This window comes from Nannobrachium achirus, assembly GCF_963921795.1.
Source record: "Nannobrachium achirus genome assembly, chromosome: 3".
NCBI lineage: Eukaryota > Metazoa > Chordata > Actinopteri > Myctophiformes > Myctophidae > Nannobrachium > Nannobrachium achirus.
The window spans coordinates 71,097,511-71,119,870 of NC_137812.1; the positions used below are offsets into that span (position 1 = coordinate 71,097,511).

The 22,360-nt window shown below is 42.7% G+C and overlaps 1 protein-coding gene across 1 annotated transcript in view; it reads left to right on the plus strand.

Annotated features, from left to right (window-relative positions):
- Nucleotides 1-22,360, plus strand: part of tmem131l (transmembrane 131 like) — a 120,022-nt gene that overhangs the window by 63,111 nt on the left and 34,551 nt on the right. The window contains exons 8-21 of the mRNA XM_080721259.1: nucleotides 2,041-2,118; nucleotides 5,706-5,889; nucleotides 8,310-8,368; nucleotides 9,112-9,217; nucleotides 10,834-10,921; nucleotides 11,886-12,027; nucleotides 12,500-12,670; nucleotides 13,666-13,735; nucleotides 15,987-16,110; nucleotides 16,870-16,939; nucleotides 17,051-17,160; nucleotides 18,558-18,627; nucleotides 19,350-19,483; nucleotides 21,672-21,814. Coding sequence (XP_080577385.1) covers nucleotides 2,041-2,118; nucleotides 5,706-5,889; nucleotides 8,310-8,368; nucleotides 9,112-9,217; nucleotides 10,834-10,921; nucleotides 11,886-12,027; nucleotides 12,500-12,670; nucleotides 13,666-13,735; nucleotides 15,987-16,110; nucleotides 16,870-16,939; nucleotides 17,051-17,160; nucleotides 18,558-18,627; nucleotides 19,350-19,483; nucleotides 21,672-21,814 — 1,549 coding nt within the window. The remainder of the gene's footprint in view (nucleotides 1-2,040; nucleotides 2,119-5,705; nucleotides 5,890-8,309; nucleotides 8,369-9,111; nucleotides 9,218-10,833; nucleotides 10,922-11,885; nucleotides 12,028-12,499; nucleotides 12,671-13,665; nucleotides 13,736-15,986; nucleotides 16,111-16,869; nucleotides 16,940-17,050; nucleotides 17,161-18,557; nucleotides 18,628-19,349; nucleotides 19,484-21,671; nucleotides 21,815-22,360) is intronic.

Sequence of the window (22,360 nt, forward strand, 5' to 3'; positions counted from 1 at the left end):
CACCCACTTTCCAAAGTAAAGTGAAGCGCGTCTTGAGAGAGAGAAGCCACAGTCTCCACAAACAGGAAGCAGGATGGCATTTACACAATGTGAGCAGAACCACCTCCTACTCACTGCCTGCACTACTACCCACAATGCACCTCTGCAGGCCGTCTGTCAACATCTGCCTGACAGACAGACAGAGCTACTGAACCACTTACATTGCACATATGTGGTTATTGCGACCGTCAGGTCGCAGTTTAGTATCAAAACCTCCACCGGCCGTCCGTCCGTCGGTCGGTCACACGTCACACGTCACACCTTTGCCCTGCTCATACCTCCGCATCAGTATGACATCACACTGCTGACATCAGTATGACATCACACCGTACACAAATGACCCTTATAGAGCATCGCAGCGGAAGTTGATTCCTGGTGTCACTACGTCATTCCCCATTCATTTTCGCCATAGACTTTTACAAAAATATTTATAACAATTATGTTAAGCCTCGAACCAAGCCATCCAGGATGGAGGTGAATCATGACCATATAACCTTTTTTTCTATGAAAAGAACATTTTGAAAATCGCTGAACAAAGGGTAGAACTTAAATGTAGTATACCGGTATCAAATAATGTAATATTAAAATATGTTTTCACATAGGATCAAAGGTTATATGGTCATGATTCACCTCCATCCTGGATGGCTTGGTTCGAGGCTTAACATAATTGTTATAAATATTTTTGTAAAAGTCTATGGCGAAAATGAATGGGGAATGACGTAGTGACCCCAGGCATCCACTTCCGCTGCGATGCTCTATATAAGACCGGCATTATCTACCGACAGATTAGTAACAAGATGTCAAAATCGTCTAGGAAGGATGGTGTGAGTCATGCTGGCACCCTTCGCGGCAGGAGGAAGCTGGTGCAATCGACCCCTTGGCTTGTCGGGACCCCTGCCTACTAACGGGGTGGCAGGCTATCACCTCAGACTAGAACCCGTACGGGGTGGCCGACACCAGCCCATTGACAAGAGAGAGGCCTTGATGTCCCTTTACTCTTTGATGGGGTGGCCAGTTGACTAAGAGTTTCCGTTCGGGCCTTCTCGATATTGTACAGATTTCCACGGGAAATCTGGGGGTGGCTGTTACAAAGACCCTCACTCACCTTCACGTCATGTGGCTAGTCGTTAGGTAGCCATAGTTACACGTTGAAGGTTGAATCTCCAGATATGGAGATAACCAACACATCCCTCCATATATGGAGATAACCGACGAATCTCACTAAGTCTGACCTCACAAGCCCCATATTTGGACACGAACAACATATAACTCCATATATAGAGACATAGCTGCTGACATCAGTATGACATCACACTGCTGACATCAGTATGACATCACACCGTACACAAATGACCCTTATATAAGACCGGCATTATCTACCGACAGATTGTGGAGATAAGCGACCAACGGTCGCTTATCTCCCGATTAGGGAGTCTTACTGGTATATATTATACCGGTATGCACCTTTGTGCACATTACTTCAGTGTCTCCCCAAACTGTGGTTCTGGGACCCATCTTTGGGTCAAGGGCAGTTTTATGGGTTGGGAGTAAATATGCCTTTATTTTTCCTTTAGTACATTTGGTTTTGAATCATTATTATTTAAAGTGATTTTCTAAACCTAGCCCCCACCCTCACAAATTCACAATTCTGTCCATACATTTAGAACACATTTTACTTTTTTATTATTTTTATTATAATAAATATTAAGACACGTTGTGAGCTTGTAGATCTGCGATTTTCACTAGTTTGGGTCCAGGGGAGACACACCATTTCTATTGGTATGGATTTAAACAGTCTGGGAACTCCGGCATTACATCACTGATCTGAATATCTTCTTCCAATTGTTTCCTTCAAATTGTTAGCACTTTTGTAGCGATCCAATCTGGGAACCCGTCATCAATGTGTCTGGAGAGATGAATGTAACTGTGGACTGTGTGTTGATGTGTTGACAGGAAGATGAGATGAATGTAACTGTGGACTGTGTGTTGATGTGTTGACAGGAAGATGCGTCTAACATCACCATCCTGGGTCTGGTACTGGAGTGCAGCTTACCCAAGACTCTATTTAGCAGTCCTCAGGTACGTACTGTACTGTGTCCTTAAACTCTACTGTACATACATACTGATCCAGTCTGCACCAACCTTGACACATACCCTGTTAACGGGTCTGCCATGAAAAGACTCACATCAGGGGCCCCACAGGGGCACAGCCAGGGGCCCCAAGGGGCCACAGGTGTGGTCCGTTCTCCAATCTGCACCAACCTTGACACATACACTGTTCAGGGGTATGCCATGGCAATAGTCACACCAGTTCATGGAAAGGATGCAGACAACCACATGTGTCCTCTGGTGCACATGGCGTCACAGCTAGCCTAGCCTCCCCTGGAGGGACAACACCACCACCACCACCACAGCGTCTGTGTGGCATCTCTCGTTTCCTGTACTTCCCTTAGAGGATTCATTAACCCAATTAAAGCCTCTATTCTTAGTTAAAAACACACCTGAGCTGAACTGTAAGCGGAAGTGCTGGAACTATGTTTTTGGACGCACCCGACTTATTTGTGTTTCCCAAAGGTCAAATTAGCCTTCATGATTTTGGGCCGGGGGATAAACAATTACCTCAAGAACAGAATGCTGATATTTAATTTAGCATGTTGAATAACAGTTGAATTAACAGTTGAATCACTTTTAATCCCATTTATCTGTTATTAATATATTTCCTAGTTACTGCACTTTGGCTTTAGGGTAGTGTACTTAAGTTGGAAGGCTTTTTTCCCCGTCTACACCAAATCTCTTTGCCAAAAAAATTGCCGTTCTGCTATTTTTTGGTGAATGTTCCTCCCCTCCAGAATTAGCCCTATTCACGGCCCGCCCACCTACTTCCGTTTCTCAGTTTTCCCCGGGTGCTGACTTCAATTTAGATGGGGAAACTATACTGGACTTAAAGCCAACAAATCATTATTTCTAACAGTAAAGTAAATTATAGTGCTTTGTGCCGTTTAGTATCTTGTGTTCTTGATCATGCTAGCCGTATTTTATACTTTACTATTCGGAAATTGCATTAAATTTGCGATTTCTGTGCTAACTCCATAGGCTATGGTAGGATTTACCCCTTCAAAATGTGACTTCAGCACCCGTGGGATGCTTAGTGGGCGGGCCGTGAATTGGGCTAATAGGGACGCTGTGGTTCAAGTGGTTAAACCAAGTAGATGTGTGTCTGTGCTAACATGAGCAGGAGGACAGACAGAAAGACAGACTGACAGACAGACAGCTGGGCCTGTGTTGATGTTACAGTTAGTTTGAGAAACCAGTTAAATTGGGAAAGGAGCACTTGTTTTTCTTCACCTAGATGCGGAAGAAGTTCACCTGGATGCATGTGGAAGAAGCCCATGCATTAGTCCCACGCTGGTGAATGCCAACCTGGGGAATGCTACTATGCCTAAACCTAACCCTAACCCTACCCTAACCTCAGTAAAACTATGCCTAAACCTAACCATATAACCCTAACCTCAGTAACACTATGCCTAAACCTAAACCTAACCCTAATCCTAACCCTAACCTCAGTCAAATTATTCCTAGTTCCCCGAAGGAGGCACCGCCTGCTCCACCTTGTGCCCAAAAACGAGCGCTCCTGTTCTCAATCTAACTGAATCTCAAACTAACTGTGACATTGACACTATGAGCAGACAGACACAGACAGACAGACAGACAGACAGACAGACAGACAGACAGACAGACAGACAGACAGACAGACAGACAGACAGACAGCTGTGTTGCATCATGCTGACAGAGAGACATCTCATCTCCATCAGGTTCATTATAAAGTCCACAGAGAGCAGCAATTAGAAGCCTGCTGGGAAGTGAAGTGAAGTGAAGTCAGCCTTCTGTTCTGGCAGGAGAAACATGTCTGTCTGTCTGTCTGTCTGTCTGTCTGTCTGTCTGTCTGTCTGTCTGTCTGTCTCTCTGTCTGTCTGTCTGTCTGTCTGTCTGTCTGTCTGTCTGTCTGTCTGTCTGTCTGTCTGTCTGTCTGGGATGCACCTGCTCCTCAATGAAATAATAATCAAAAATCAAAATATCTACTGCAGTGGTTTTCTACCTGTGGTTTCATTTACTTCTTTCTATTGTTTTAGAGATTCTTATTTCAGTGGTTGGGGGCATGCGTACAAGTGGCTAAATATGTCATTTTACACAGAATGAGCCCATTCCCAAGATACAACGCAACCTTTCATGGTTGGAATTGACTTATGGGGGCTAGAAGTGAAATAAAGAAACTGTTGGCTTATTGTGTCTAAAAATACATATTTGGCCACTTGTACGCATGCCCCACATGCGTATGCATGCCCCACATTTTAACACGGTAAACGCGATAAAATAATAGAACGAAGCAAATGAAAACATTTTAACACTCACTTTTTCTTTTCTCTAATCACAATCTAAAATATGAACCCTTGTTGTAAAAAAAACAAAGTTGTCCTTTAACAGTAAACAGAACAACATACAGTGTATACAGGGTATCTACACATTTCTAAAGTGACAATTGTCAGACAAGTGACAGAAATTAGAACAGATCGAAGTCAAACTAAATGTAACACCAACTCTTATTTTGGGGGTCATGGCCTGAAAAGGTTGAGAACCATTGTTTAGTCAGGAACACTCACGTCAAAGTAGATTTAACAATTTATTGCATGCTATGAATACAGTTAATCTCTGCGTTAAAGGGCTCCGCGTTCGGAGATGTTCCCTGAATTTTGTGCACACTTTTTGAGCATGTTAAGCCCCATAGGGATACATAATCAACAGACATATCCACAAGTATATGAGCTTAGCCAGACTAATCAAAGGTGGAGGCTGGGGAGGAGGAGGCAGCTATAGCAGCGAGAGTATCCGAGGCTTTGGATAACCAAGCATAGGTACAGAAAGCAAGCCGTATTTAACCCATTTAGAACGGGTACAAATTATTGTGTAATCATTATTTAATGCTTTAACTATTGAAAAATAGCACATATACAAGCTCGCAGCGCGGCACCGAGTGCTGCGCTGCGAGCTTGTAGATCTGCTATTTTAAAGAAATCGTTAAAATTTGAATTTTGACCTGATTCTATAAGTGTCTTTTGAATCCTTTTCAAAAAGATTTTTGGAAAACCCTATGTTTCTATGTCAGCAATCTGGCCAGCCATCGTCAAAGAAAAGGTCCTTTTCACTTAACTGGAGCTTAGTTAGTCTGTTCTTGAGGGACTACTATGTCAGTGGTTCTCAAACCTTTTCATGTCAAGGACCCCCAAACTGATATTTATTTGGCCACGGACCCTCATCTCAAAATATTTAGTTCCAGAGACCCCCCCAGAAGCAACATTTGAGTTACAAAGGTTCTCTTTGAAAATACATATAGTCAAAGATTTGCACACATTTTCACGACTTTTTCAAAAATAGCAGATCTACAAGCTCGCAGCGCGGCACTCGGTGCCGCGCTGCGAGCTTGTATATCTGCTATTTTTCACTGGTTAAAGTATTCAATAATTCTAGACCTAAAAGGAGCCTTCCCTACTGAATGAGAGGTTTGATTGGAGGATGAGAGTGTGATGTAATGACTAGCAGATATGTGATAAGAGCGTGTGTCCCTGTGGAGTGTTTATTTGTCAGTGCAATGTGTTGTTTTTCCCCCTCAGGCTTCATGTCTGCAGACGGAGGAGCAGCAGCTCAGCCTCCAGATCAACCTATCAGAGAGAGGAGAGATCAACCAATCAGAGAGAGGAGAGCATCCCTCCCACCTGGACAAGCTCAAACCCTACGTCCTGGAGCACATCCTGCTGCTGCTGGCCGTGCCCAGAGCCACTGGTCCCAGATCAGCTGGTGGGTTTCCTAATATAAACCTTTTACTGTAGCTCCCAGCACCGCTGGTCCCAGATCAGCTGGTGGGTTTCCTAAAAATACTATGAAATAGTATCTTTTAGCTTCCAGCACTGCTGACCCCAGATCAGCCAGTGGGTTTCCTATCAGTCAAGACATCGTCAAAGAAAAGGTCCTTTTCACCAAACTGGAGCTCAGTTAAGCCCTTTGCACACAGGACAGTTGCGTTTTTTTCGTTTGCGGCATGAATAAAACGCATTGGATTTGGTGTGCAAGGCTGTGCGGTATCGGCGCTGCGGATCCAAAAAGGAGTCATAAAAGGAGTGATGAGTTTTTTACCGCATGCGACAAGACGCACGAATCGAACTGGGTTCGATCGAGAAAAAAACGCACGGCGGCAGCCACTCGTCGCACGGCTAATTCGGAGCCGGTGTGCATGAGGTCGTAGAGAATCATTGTTTTCTTTTCAAAAAATGATATTGTCCGTTTTATCCGTGCGGTTAAACGCGCCTGTGTGCAAAGGGCTTTAGTCTGTTCTTGAGAGACTACTATGTCAGTGGTGCTCAAACCTTTTCATGTGAAGGACCCCCAAAATGATATGTATTTGGCCACGGACCCGCATCTCAAAATATTTAGTTCCAGGGACCACCCAGAAGCAAAGTTTTAGTTACAAACGTTCGCTTTGAAAACACATATATATTCAAAGATTTGCACACATTTTCAAGACTTTTTCAAAAATAGCAGATCTACAAGCTTGCAGCGCGGCACTCGGTGCCGCGCTGTGAGCTTGTATATCTGCTATTTTTCACTGGTTAAAGCATTCAATAATTCTAGACCTATAGTGTACAATGTTACAGAACATGTAGCTAGAATTCAAAGCCAAAGTCGGTAAAGAGAATGTAACCATGACACAACCTACCCAGCCCAGTACATAATGTTCCAGCGTGTCCAGACAGACTCTCTAGTGGTATCGCACAGCCATCGCTCAGACACATTAACATGATGTTTACATTGTGATGTAAAGGACTGCTCTTAACGAGCCTCCTCTCGTTTCCTGCTGTTTGCTCTGATCTTAGATAAACAAACCCTCTGCTGCTTTGATGCACGCTGAGTTTGGTAAGAAAGTGTAGTTTTCTGCTTGTCAGACCTTAGCAATAGAATACATGTTCAATCTTTTCCTGAAGACACAAATTGGTCTCTGATATTTTATAAAGGCAAAGGTTTAACCATTATTTCCTGCTTTAACGATAAGAAATTGCAGATATGCAAGCTCGCAGCGCGGCACCGAGTGCCGAGCTTGTAGATATGGTATTTTTGAAAAATATTGAAAATGTTTGCAAATCTTTGAATATATATTTTTCAAATTGAACATTTGTAACTCAAACCTCTGCTTTCTGGGGGTCCCTGGCTGGAACAACATATTTTGAGATGGGGGGGTCCGTGGTCAAATACATGTAATTTCGGGGGTCCTTGACATAAGAAAGTTTGAAAACCACTGATTTAGAAGAAGGATTTAGAAGACATTTATAGACTCGGGTCAAAGACCTGCACACATTTTCAAGATTTTTCAAAAAAAGCAGATCTACAAGCTCGCAGCGCGGCACAGAGCGTGTATATCTGCTATTTTTAAATAGTTAAAGCATATCAAATAATGTTTAAAGTTATAATGCGTAATAGTTGGCTGTACACTGTAGCTACCAAAACAAGCAGTGGGGCTCCATTCACGCTGTTTCACTGGCTAGAAGTGTGGAGGAGCGACGCTTGTTCTCAGCAACAAAGGAGAAGAATTAGCAAGGCTATGAAACAATTAAAGTTTGAACACTGATCGTTAAAAAGCTCTCAGGCAAGGTTTATTAACGATTAACGTTGTGATGCAAGGTCTTCTTCAGAATGAGGTACAGGATACAAACAACACTCCTTATAACGGTAACAAGTTGTATGTTGTTAAAGGTAACAACATACAATACAACTTGAAAATACAATTACTAAAACAAACTTGTATAAAAAAACAAAACATTTGATATACAAAAAGAAAATCAGTATATGAAGTATTTAAGACGGTGAGTAATACAGACCATAATTGTGGTCAAAGCTACACTGAAATGAACTAATAAAAACAGGGACCAAACGCAATGCAGTTTATGCTACTCTTATTTTAAAGGTAGCAGGCTAAAACCAAGACCCACATGATGGGATGTGATACAGCCAAGAGGAACACAGTCACAGTGGCAAGGACCTTGGGGAAAACATGGATTTACCGGAAAAATAAGTAGATATTAAAATCAGGAAAATAGACAAAAGGACATGTAGGGTTTTCTTCATCACATTATGTAAAGGACATTCCTTCATCAGTTTGTTCTCTGTGTCCACAGGAGAGCTGAAGATAGGAGTTCACATGTTCACATGTTCTTTATGTTTCACAGGAGAGCTGAAGATAGGAGTTCACATGCTGAACTCTGGAGGCAAGAAGCTCTATGTGAAGGTGAGACGCTCTTTCACTGGGACTCAGCACTTTTTCATCCACGGAACCCCTGAATTACACTGTTATTTAAAAAACAATAATCTAACTTTCATCCACAGAACCCCTGAATTTCACTGTTATTTAAAAAAGCAATAATCTAAATATGCAAATCTTTCTCCCTACGATACAGTATGTCACGCCACAGTGAAACATCTGTTTCCATCAGAACTGACTGAAAATAACTTTATACTTGACGTTTAACCACTTGAACCCCAGCATCCCTATTCTCACAACGTCACGCATTCTGAGCTTGTAGATCTGCTATTTTTGGTGAAGAGAGTGGGGTAGATGAGAAAAAAAAGAAAACTCCAGTAAAACTACAGTGCAAATCAGGTCTGTTACTAAGCATAGAGGGTTTAAGTGGTTAAACATACTGAAGTGATATTGATGAATTCCAAATAAGTATCAACGTATTCTGATGCACCCCTGGACTGGCATCACGGCACCCACTGATCTATTACTCTGCATTTCGTCGTTGTCGGGCAGAAACCTCGTATCTCCAAGTTTCAAATGTGTACATTTTTTCGCAAAGCAAAACCCTGCTTCATCATACAAGGCTGTTGCTCAAAAGTAGTGAAAACAGCAGATCTACAAGCACACTTTAAATGACAAATACAAAACAAACGGTTTCGGACATACAAGGTTTCCACCCGACAACAACGATATCTATATTTAATAGCTTTAATTTCTGTTTTTCTGTTCAGGACATGTCAGTGCTGTCCAAGATGGACGCCAGCCTGGACTTCAAACAGGTTCTGCTGAGACCTGAAGCCAAGAACTTCACACAGGTGGCCTCCCTGGCCTGCTCAGGTACACACACACACACACGCACTCACCCCCGCACACACTCACGCACGCACGCACACGCACGCACACACACACACACACACACACACACACATACAGTACACACACCACTAACCCTAACAAACAGTAGTACAGTAAATGTTTTTGCACGCTGCTGCGTTTCTTTGGCTGAAGAATATCTGAGCAAATTTCGGAGCATGTAAAAAAAAAAAAGAATCGTCCTCACGTTATCAGTTATCAATCACGTTTGTAACTGCCACCCGTTTCGTTTTTATTTTCGGACCAGGGTAGATTTATTTTTCTGATTTTCGCAACTGTCACCACTGGGTCTCTCTCTCTCTCTCCTTGGCCTAAAAAACGTTTTTGCAGATTTTGTGTGCAACCAGCTTTAGTCATGAATGATCAGAAACAACACAACTAAAGCATGAATCAGTAGAGAGTAGAGAGCTAACACATGAATAATTCAAAGCATCACAACTAACTGATTAATCATTATGAACACCACAATGAGCTCATGAATCACTACAGAGTTAACGGCAGAGCTTTGAAGAGCACTCATCACATCACGTCTCTGTCGGGTGGAAACCTTGTATGTTAAAGACTATCCCCCGTTTACTTGTCAGTAAACGGGGGATAAAATAACCTGTGTTCCATTGGATCCAATGTGGTTGTTAGCTTTTGTTAAACCCACAGACACTTACAGTATAACCACTTATATTTCAAAACGTTTGGCCTGTACTGCTGGCCTAGTGGTCCTGACAGCGTGTCGTGAGTTCGAGACCCAATCCCGACAGCCTTTGATGTGTACGTGTCACTCTCTGTCTCTCTCCATTTCTCCTTTCTACCTTACTGTACTATCAATAAAGGCAACAAAAAAGGACCCAAAATATAGTGACAATATCAGATCGCGACACGCTGTGAGCCGTGAGATCTGCTTCTTTTTTTTTGTTGCTACTTTTGGGCAACACTCTTGTATGGCAAAGTAGAGGATTTAATTCACGATGAAATAGGGGTGGGTGATAATTATCGTTGAGACGATACAATGTCTCCACGATATGCCTTTTCAGAGGCATCGTATATATCGTGATACAATGAGGGAGCCTTGTAAAAAATCCTGTTTAATCGTTAATACAGAGATTCATTGCAGAATTCAATTTAAACCTGCATTTTGGTCTAAATCAGTAGTTCTCAAAATTTAAAATGTCAAGGTCTCCACTTAACTCTGACAGTATACAAATGAAACCAAATGGACCCTTATGGGTCCATTTGGTTTCATTTGTATACTGTCAGAGTTACATACATGTAAAGTTGAATTTAGACCTCCCAAAAGGAACCCAGAGAGTCTAGTTTTTGTCAAGTAACTTGAAAAATATCCATAAAAACCAACTTGAAAAAAGAATCGTGATAAAATCATGTATCGTGATACAGCTTGGAAAAATATTGTGATATTGTATTTTTTCCATATCGCCCACCCCTACGATGAAATGGTAACAATTTTAGAAATGGATACACAAGAATGCTCTCCTGACATCAACGATATGATATGATATGAAGGTACAATATTAAACTGTGTGTGAAACGGTTTCTATGAATAACAGCCAATCACGGTCTGTCTCCAGGAGCGTTGCCGGGCAACAGCAGAAGATGCTCTACTCATATCAGCCTGCAGATCCTGGACAACCACACACACAACACGTTTACACACAGGTAACACACACACACACACACACACACACACACACACACACACACACACACACACACACACACACACACACACACACACACACACACACACACACACACACACACATGCATGCACAGACGCACATGCAGGGCTGTACATAAAAACTATAATATAACCACCAACAATTAAAACCAAGGAGTGCAAAGTTCAAGTTTACATAGGCTACACTCGCACATAGTAATTGACAGTATAGGTAAACATGAGTGCAATGTACATGCATGCATAGATGTGCACAATACATAGATATACAGTATGTATATATCATACATATCATATGTACACATGAACATACATAAAACTCTGTAAACAAAAGATAAAAGCTACACACTGCGTAACGGTAAACTGCTGCAGGTTAAAATGATGTCAAATTTTGACGTGAATAGGTGTGTTTTGAATCTGCTCTTAAATAGGTCAACCTAGCTTGACTCTTGAATATAGATTGAGAGGTGGTTCTAAAAACGAAGGGCTTTCTAAGAGCATGCTCTGCCACCTGCTGATATTGCATTTATTTGGGGAATGAATGGGTAAGAGACTAGTAAGTATTAATGTGCATTTGCTTTCTCTTCTGCATGGATTAAAAGTCTCAGTCGCTTGGATTCCATAGAAGCCACACTGTTTCACAAATGGCACACAAGGACTTACACAATTTTATCATTTGTGCAATCTTATTTTTACATTAATCCGTGACTTTGTGGCAGTGCGTTAGGACATGGGACGTGTCCAGGGATAATAGTGTGTGTTTGATGTGTCCTCCCTGACAGAGCATTGGGGTGGGACATAGTGTAATGTGTGTTTGTTTTGTCCTCCCTGGCAGGTCGTTGGGGTGGGACATAGTGTAATGTGTGTTTGTTTTGTCCTCCCTGACAGGGCGTTAGGGTGGGACATAGTGTTAATAATGTGTGTTTGTTTTGTCTTCCCTGACAGAGCGTTGGGGTGGGACGTGTCTGCTGTGCTCCAGGTGAGACAGAAGGGGACGGACCAGGTGGACCTGTGGCTGACCAACCCTCTGCCTGTGTCACTCACTGTCACCAACGCTAGCCTTTCTCACAGGGCCCAGGGCCTCAAGGTAACTAGCATAGCCTCTCTCACAATTCCATTGGTATGCTTTACACTATAACCAAATCTCATAAATGTGTCTCATGACAAATCCTCTAAACCATGGTATTGTTATTTGTGAGTGTCTGCTCTCAACACATGGTACAACTAAATTAGACTTACAGGGCTGTATTTTGATTGTCTTAAGTACCAGCTCTTATGCCTTAACTTAAAGGCCTTTCCATCCATACTGTCTCCGATCACCAAACCTTTCGTCTGAGAGTTTTGACTTTCCAACGTGCAGCTTTCCGAACTATAATTCGGGGTAATACTTTTCAGAAGATGCAAGCGACATCATTTTGTAGTTGAACCTTAACTTTCTGATGAAAGGTTCAGTGGTCGGAGACAGTATGGACAGGCATTTAAGTTAAGGCAAACATTTTGGTTTAAAAAAAAGGTTATCTGTGACCAACGGTACCCCCGTGCTGCCCCCTGTCTGTCAGGTGGTGAACTTCAGCGGTGCGCTGACGGTCCCTCAGGGCTGCTGGAGGGTCCTGTCCCTGCGCGTCCTCAACAAGACCCTGCCGGTCAGCCTGCGGTCCACCCTGAGACTGGACACCAGCCTGGGGACCGCCCTGCACCTGCCCCTGCACCTCACCTCCTCTGTAGACAAGGTAGAGTAGACAATACCTCCCCCTTATCCTTATACCTCCTACTGCACCTCACTTCCTCTGTGGACAAGGTAGCTGTAGCTCCCTGCCTCATCTTTGCACCTCGTGACCGATTTGAGAAGTTACTGATCTGATTAGCAGTATGTACTGTATGATTACCTGCATACAGACAGACAGACAGACACACACACACAGACAGGCGATAAAACATCAGGGATGTCGATGTGTGTTGCTTGACATGCCCTTGCTTTCCTGTCATTCTTCCGTGTTCTATAAGACAACCTTTACCAAAAAACTTTCATGCAGGAGGAATTTCATGGAGGCCATGAAGGCCATGGCCGTCGTTGCCCCTCAGTTTGGCCTTGTGCCCCTCAAACCAATGGCATGACTTGAGGCCACAGTGGCCTTATAATGTCCCAGTTGACTGTACCACTTTCTCCTCTGTCTCTTTCTTGTCAGGGTTAGGGTTAGACATAGACAGTAGACACCGGTGTCTCTTTCTTGTCAGACATCAGTGTTTTGTTGTTGAGATTCTGAAATCTTAACTCCCCTGAGTCCCCATCTTTAAACCGATCCAGTGACTTTGATTGGTGCAGGGCTGAGCATGGATCAGATTGCAGATACCATCATTTATCTATTTGTTCACTGCAGATTAGATTATCTTCCCTAACCCTTAAATTCAGTTCATTTTTTCAATGTACTAAAATATTGTTTTATTTGATGGCCTTTGTGCCCTCAAAGAATGGACGTGGCTAAATATAAAATGACAGAATTCCAGGCCTGGTTGGCATTATACTGTAACTACTTGTGAATGCAGTAAAATGAATGTATTAATGAATGAATGAATGTATTCATTCTATGAATGGATTAATTAAAGTGTGTGTGTGTGTGTGTGTGTGTGTGTGTGTGTGTGTGTGTGTGTGTGTGTGTGTGTGTGTGTGTGTGTGTGTGTGTGTGCGCGTGCGTGCGTGCGTGCGTGCGTGCGTGCGTGTGTTCAGCAGGGGGAGGTGCTGTTGGAGGTAAAGGGACAGTGCAGTAAACTCTGTCCTCTCAGGATGTCTGAAACAGGTGAGAACATCTCTATCATACAAACACATACATTTATACCAGCGTTACTCAACCTTTATTCTGCATGGGCACACTTTTCATGTCCCAAGAATCCATGGGCACACCAACATAATACGGGGGTGTAAATATCGTCACTGTCGGGAAAGAAACCTTGTATCTCCAAGTTTTAAGTTTGTACGTTTCTTCGCAAAGTAAAGCCCTGCTTCATCATTCAAGGCTGTCGCACAACAGTAGTGAAAACAGCCGATCTACAAGCATCTACCTACGCCGCGAGGCGTTGTGTGCTTGTAGATCGGCTGTTTTCACTAGTTTAAATCATTTTTAAAATGATAAATACAATACTGGCTTTCAAGCAGTTTCATGGGGCACACTTGACCCTTCTCAGGGGCACACCAAAGGTCACCAGGCACAGTGGTTGAGAAACACTGATTTATACAGTATACAGTACATACAGTACATACAGTACATACAGTACATACAGTACATACAGATAGCTCGTGTGAAAGCAGATATGTCCTAGGAATGGGACCATAAGTGATATTATCGTTTATCGTGATAATAACTGTATCGTGGAGATTTAATGTATTGTGATATCGTCCTCCGTCATGCACTGGGATCAATTCACCTTTTATTTTGCGGAGCTGCATATCCGGTACCACTTAAACTCTACAATTGGTAAAATGGCCTTTTTTCAATCTCTTTGCCAAAAAAAATACCCGATCTACAAGCTCAAAAGGTGTCGACTTGCGATGTGTTGTGAGCTGCTATTTATTGGCAAATGTTCCACCCAAGGATAATGAATATTGGGGAAATCGCAATTATTTTGATCACAATAATCGGGATATGACATTTTAACATTGTCCCATCCCTAATACTGTATGTACATAGACATTTAGAACATTAGCATCATATGCAGGTGTGTACAGGGCAGGGTATATTGAATCATTAGCATCATATGCAGGTGAACAATAGTAGCAGGTACAGTGTTTCAATCGGCAGGTGCCCATGGCAACCCGCCATTTTACGTTCCTTTGAGGTCCTGGCAAAAAAGTATCTTGAGTAAATGTAATCCAAGTATGTCCTGTTTATTTTCACGATAATAATTTCTTTCAGTCAGGACCATTTTTAAACAATCGCGGGCCACAGCACTTTTGTAGCAGCCGGTAGAAAAGGCTGCGTTTTAAAGGTGATTTAAAAGTTAGATTAGGAGAAAAATGCATGTTTGTGCAGCAGCGTTACGGGGAAGTGAATCAGGGAGACAGACCTCCCGGTCACGTGATCTCGCGCTGCATTTCAGGAAATGCAGTGTTTTTCGTTACCGCGGTAGCCTGGTACAGTAGCTACAGTACAGTATAATTTACTGTACAACGCAGCAAACGCGTCAATGGGCACACAGAGACATCAAAGAGTTTGGCGTGTTGACACGTCGTGGACCTCTAATGAGTTAAGGTGCTGTTTCAAACAGCAGTTTGTGCAGCAGGGAAAGGTAAAAGAATCCCACCTGCTGTATGTCAACACTCCAGGCAGGCGGAGTTCATGTCTTGTTCAACAGTCTGATGGTAGCAGACAGCTTTCATCTGTCTGATGATCTGAGTGAGTGGGAGGACTTGGATCAACCCATTTAGGCCTAGAATTATTGAATGCTTTAACTATTGAAAAATAGCAGATCTACAAGCTCACGAGCTGCGAGCTTGTAGATCTACTATTTTTGAAAAAGTTGTGAAAATGTGTGCAAATCTTTGAATATATGTATTTTTAAAGCGAACGCTTGTAACTCAAATTTTGCTTCTGGGTGGTCCCTGGAACTAAATATTTTGAGATGGGGGTCCGTGGCCAAATACATATCATTTGGGGGGTCCCTCACATGAAAAAGTTGACATAGTAGTCTCTCAAGAACAGACTAACTGAGCTCCAGTTGAATGAAAAGGACCTTTTCTTTGACGATGGCTATGTAGCCAGATTGCTGACATAGAAACATAAAAACCTTAGAAGGATTCAAAAGACACTTATAGAATCGGGTCAAAATTCTAATTTTCACGATTTTTCAAAAATAGCAGATCTACAAGCTCACAGCGCGGCACTCGGTGCCGCGCTGTGAGCTTGTATATCTGCTATTTTTCAATAGTTAAAGCGGTCAATAATTCTAGGCTTAAAGCTGTCTCTCTCTCTCTCTCTCTCTCTCTCTCCCTCTCTCCCTCTCTCCCTCTCTCTCTCTCTCTCTCTCTCTCTCTCTCTCTCTCCCTCCCTCCAGGTATGATCCAATGGCATCGCTCCCTGCTCCCAGACTCCTCCTCCTCCTCCTGGTCTGTTGACAGCAAGCTGGCTGCAGAGCTGTGCTCTCCATGGCACAGCCACAAGGAACAGCTCCCCTGCAGGTCACACCGGGGCACTGAAACTGTCTCTTATTTTCTCACAGATTTGTCTATCTGCATTAGGGCTGTCACAATTATTACATAACCGTCTAATCGTGATTATTTGACATTATCGCAATTATTTTGTCATAATCGTCATAATCGTGAATGTTGAAAAATGTCCGAAATAGTGGAAATAGCAGATCTACAAGCTCATGCGACGCGTTGTGAGCTTGTAGATCGGCTATTTCCACTATCAAAGTTATTTTTTAAGTAGTAAGTTGTCAAATATGTCAGTAATTGCTTTGTATATTTAGGTTATGTGTCATATCTACCATGTACAACTTCAAAGCCTAAAAGCCAAACAGAAATGTAATTATCAACGACAAAAACATTAAATCGTTAATCGCCAATTATTTGAGTAACAAATAATCGTCATGTAAAATGTCATATCGTGACAGCCCTAATCTGCATATTCAATTACAGCTGTTATTTAATTTTTGATTACAGTAACTGTTGCACCCTTATTTAAGACACATCCATTGATTAAAAATCGAACTGCATTCCTCAACAGTCAAGAATGCAATTTACTGCAAAATGTTAGCCTGTTGAAATAAGTTTACAAACAATTTTGCACAATCATCAGACTTGTTATTACGGTGTTCATACAGCCATATGAATAGTGTTGTGTTGTATGTCCTCAGATGGCCCAGGCTGCCTGCAGATTATTATAAGATAATATATATTATATTAATATTATATTATTGTATTGTATGTCCTCAGATGGCCCAGGCTGCCTGCAGATCCTGATCAACCTCTAGACTTTGGCGCCACGCCGCTGAATGAGAGCAAGGTGGGTTCAAAGACAAACACCTTTTGTCACACTTTGAGAGCATATCCTTTGTCATAATAAAGACATAGTTAATAATACATGCCAAACACATGTGACTTGGTTCCTGTGCAGGTGAAGCGGCTGACCCTGAAGAACCCCACCTCCTCTGTGGTTTCACTGGAGATCAGAGCGTTGTCCCAGTACCCTGCTCAACTAGAGGCTCTGGACCTTCTCACTAAATGGTACCTATCTACTGTACCTACTGTACCACACACACACACACACACACACACACACACACACACACACACACACACACACACACACACACACACACACACACACACACACACACACACAGTACCCTGCTCAACTAGAAGCTCTGGACCTGCTCACTAAATGGTACCTATCTACTGTACCTACTGTACCACACACACACACACACACACACACACACACACACACACACACACACACACACACACACACACACACACACACACACACAGTACCCTGCTCAACTAGAAGCTCTGGACCTGCTCACTAAATGGTACCTATCTACTGTACCTACTGTACCACACACACACACACACACACACACACACACACACACACACACACACACACACACACACACAGTACCCTGCTCAACTAGAGGCTCTGGATCTGCTCACTAAATGGTACCTATCTACCTACCACACACACACACACACACACACACACACACACACACACACACACACACACACACACACACACACACACACACACACACACACACACACTATAAGATCACTCTTAATCCTCTGAGACTTTCTCTAGAAATACCTTTACATTATATTCAACCACGGAGGTTGTGTGTTCACAATGGGCTTGTGGAGGGTATTGGTCACTGCATGTACATGTACTCCTACAGAGAGGGGTGGCATCTGTCAGCAGGGTGATATTGGTCAGTACGATACAACAACGGTGACAACACAGAAATGTGTGTGGGGAGGAATTCATTGGCATTAACGACTAAATTGCTCAAAGGCAACCCCCTCTGTGAAGGTCCTTCCGTGACAAGTTCTTTGTAGTTTTGAAGTCGCTTTCATCTTGCAACGCATTGTTTTACACTTGCTTGTTGCACAAGGCATAATGTGTTCCTCTTTGTCTATGATGGAAAAATATTAATATCCAGTCAGGGTGAAGTCAACCATTTATTGAAGATTTTAGCAACAGAGAATCAGCATCAGAGAAACAGCATACAGCATACAGAGCTCTGACCTGCTGGCCAGAGCTCTGCCCTGTGGGGCAGAAGCCTCCTGATGTGTCATATACACCTCTTATACACCAAGGTGCTCTCCCTAGATGGAGATACACATGAACATGCTAACTAAGTACCATACAGTATATAATAAGACTGGCTGGTTAAGTTATCAATGACCATGTATAGTCACACTTTAGGACAGATTATATGCAGACACATAGAGGTAGAAGTCACAGGAGGATGTCAGCAGTTGGTTTGACAGCTGCAGGCAAATCTACATTAGTGTGAGATTTGCTTTAAACTAAATTCTACAAAGTTGAATATGAAGTAAGATACATACACATTTGACAATCTGTCTTCTAAACTGTTTTTTTTTTTTTATGTGAACAGGTTTAACATCAGTCCTCTGTCTGTCAACATCACCACTACGGAGTTCAGCCTACTCACCAGCCTACCCACGGTACGTGCACGCGCACACACACACACACACGCACGCACGCGCGCACGCACGCACGCACGCACGCACGCACGCACGCACACACACACACACACACACACACACACACACACACACACACACAGTTAGTATTTGAATTATTCAATCTCAAAGTATTCGAATATTCGACTGGACTGACCAAACTGTCAAATATTAAGGCCTCGCGTTGCGAGGCATTGTGAGCATGTAGATCGGCTATTTTCACAATATTTATCTGTGGAACATTAGTCACATTAATACCTACAAATCCAAGTGCTTGTCAGGGTGGGGTCCCCAGTTAAAATATGTTTATTTTGGGGGTCACGGCCTAAAAAGGTTTGAGAACCCAGCTGGTATAGAGCATTAACAAATTCATCCACCAGGGGCATTGACAACTCATTGTTATGACTTCCTATCTAGCCAAGCTTTATAAACTATATATTTTTTAAAGAGAAAACAATGAAAAAAAAAAACTTTTAGTGTAATGGAAAATGTAGATATTTGTATGTGGTGCAGTGTGGTGTGGTGTGGTGCTAAAGCAGCAGTCGAAAAGGGGCTTATAAGTGATTCAAGTACTGTTAATTCAACTGTGCCTCTGTGTACCAACTGACTTCCTTCCTCGTGTGTGTGTGTGTGTGTGTGTGTGTGTGTGTGTGTGTGTGTGTGTGTGTGTGTGTGTGTGTGTGTGTGTGTGTGTGTGTCTGTAGTCTCTAGACGGGGTCCAGGGGGTGAAGGGGTCGGGGGTCCTCCGCCTCACCCTGCAGCCCTGGGAGAGCAGAGAGGTGGGGGTGATGTTCACCCCCTCTGAACACAAACACACAACCACCATCCTCATCATCAGGTACACACACACACACACACGCGCACACACACACACACACACACACACACACACACACACACACACACACACACACACACACACACACACACACACACACACACACACACACACACATTAGTAATGCATAATGAGTGTGTTATATTTTGGAGTGTAAATGTTGCAACACTGCGTTGCCTACAGTGTTGATTTGGTCGACTGCGTTTTTTTCACTGACAAAAACTGAATAAAAACAAAATAAAAAGTAAGCTGTGATGACTAAAACTAAGACTAAATATATTGACAATTTCGTCAACAAAATAAAAACTTGACTAAAACGTGGAGAAGAGTCCACGTTTGATGAGCAATGTTTGGTTGCTCTCAGGTGTTGTGTGCTGAAAATAGCAGATCTACAAGCTCACAACGTGTCACAGCGTGATGCGTTTTGAGCTTCTAGATCTGCTATTTTCAGCACACAACCAAGTGTAAAATCAGTCATCATGATGCCATCAAGGCCTGCCAAATGACATGTCAGTTGACTAAATCAACTGTAGATTTAGTCGCCTAAAATCTTATGATATTTAGTTGACTAAAATTAGACTAAAACTAATACTTTTCAGGTGACTAAATTATGACTAAAACTAAATGACATTTTTATTCAAAAGACTATGACTAAAACTATAATCAAAAGTTGCTGTCAAAAACAACACTGGTTGCCTAACTGTCCATGCTTGTAGTAGTACACACCCACCCATGTGGCTCGGGGCACACCTAAATCTAACACACCACTTGTTAATCGTTATATCATTGTTTGGCTGTCATGCCAGCAGCTGCATTGCTTAGTAGCCTGCTGTTTTTAATATGCGGTCATTTTTAACCTGAACCCCTAGACCAGGGGTGGGCAACTTTGATGATGGCGAGGGCCACTATATTTCCACCTTCACTCCAGAGGGCCACATTGCATATTGCCAAGTCCTACTTTGTCATTCTAGTATCTCATACAGCGCGATGCGTTTTGAGCTTGCAGATCGGCTATTTTTGCTTCTTTTGAATTGGAATCCTGAATAATTTTTTGTTATTTTTGAATGGAATCCTGAAATTTAACATTTTGATTTAATTTCAAACACATGTAGTATATACTCATGTTAACTTTATGAATTAAGCTACTAATATAGACTGATGGAATTAAAGCAGGTCATGTTTGGAATTGTAACAGCTGAAATCAATTATAATATCAGTATTCCGGTATTTACCTGCGGGCCGCATTAAGTAAAGGTGGGGGCCGCATGTGGCCACCGGGTTGGGGTGCCCATGTATGCCCTAGACAAACTACACAATCAGGGGTTGACACTAGGTCTCAGCTCTTCAAGTGCTGGTCATGTTCTAGTTGCCCAAAGGTCATACCCACTTGCCCGAAAAAAGAATTTTCCATTATAAAACCATAGGTAAATGGGGACAATAATGTTAAATCCAATGGATAACTGCAGAGTGGCGCTGGTCACTTCAGAATGAGTGCAACTACCGGTTGTAAAAAGGTAGTTCTTCATAAATAGCCATAATATTTAATTGAAGACAGAATGCACTTGCCTGTCGGGCAAACCTGAAAGCAAACTTCTCTTACCCAGACGGTTTAATTTGAGAAACCGTGAAAACCAGTCTAAGGTTTCATGCCCCTAAGGGGCAGATACCCTTAACGCTACCGCCGCCAATCTCACCAGAGACGAGATAAGAGGTTACCATGGTAACCAGGTAAACAGGCGCACTACATACTAGGGCATCAACGACTTGTGATTTTTGCAAGTCGACTCGACTTGGTAAAAAGTTGAGTTGAAGTCGACTTTATTGTTTGATGACGTCATCACATCACACACCACCCCCCAATTATTTTGGACAGGACAGTTTGCGTTTTTTTCTCAATCGAACCCAGTTTGATTTGTGCGTCTTGTCGCATGCGGTAAAAAACTCATCACTCCTTTTATGACTCCTTTTGGGATCCGCAGCGCCGATTCCACACAGTATTGCACACCAAATCCAATGGGTTTTATTCATGCAGCAAACGAAAAAAACAAACAAAAAAACACAACTGTCCTGTGTGCAAAGGGCTTTATGGTGGCATCCGATGTGTTAACATTGCCTGTGTGTTATTATGAGTTATTATGGTGGCATCCGAAGTGTTAACGTTGCCTGTGTGTTTGTGTTGCGTCTCCAGGAACAACCTGACGGTGTTTGACATGGTGACGGTGAGGGGCCACGGGGCCAAGGAGCTGCTCAGGGTGGGGGGGAAGCTGCCGGGGCCCGGGGCCTCCCTGAGGTTCAACGTCCCCCAGTCCACTCTGATGGAGTGTAGAGACGGTAAGACACACTGCACAAAAAGTTAGGAAACCTAACTTTGGTCCATTATATCTCCCCTTTAATAATACCAATTGGTATTGTGTTTTATGTCATCTTTATTGTTCTTTAGTCACCTTTACTATAGACCTTATTCACACCGCGGCCATCTTGGATCACATGACTTCCTGGGATAGCAGCCATGGCCGCGGTGTGAATAAGGTCTATGAGGTACAGCTTGTATGCATCGGGCATTCGTGGAATCGGGCATTCGTGGAATGGGGTAGCACCCCCCTAAAACTGTGTCAAAATGGCCTGCAATACCTTTCTGTATTGTTCTGTATTGTTCTGTATTGTTCTGTATTGGTATTCACCCTCGTTGCTTGGTGCATTGAATGATTGCACTCTCCACAACAATAAGGAAAAGAAAAGAAAACAACACATATTGGCCATTTTTACTCTTTGTACATTTTAAACTCGGTGTCAGGGAAGACCAAAACGAGAGTCAATGCCAGCAGAATTATATGTAAAACATCATTACGCTCATATGAGAAACACCTCTTATATGAG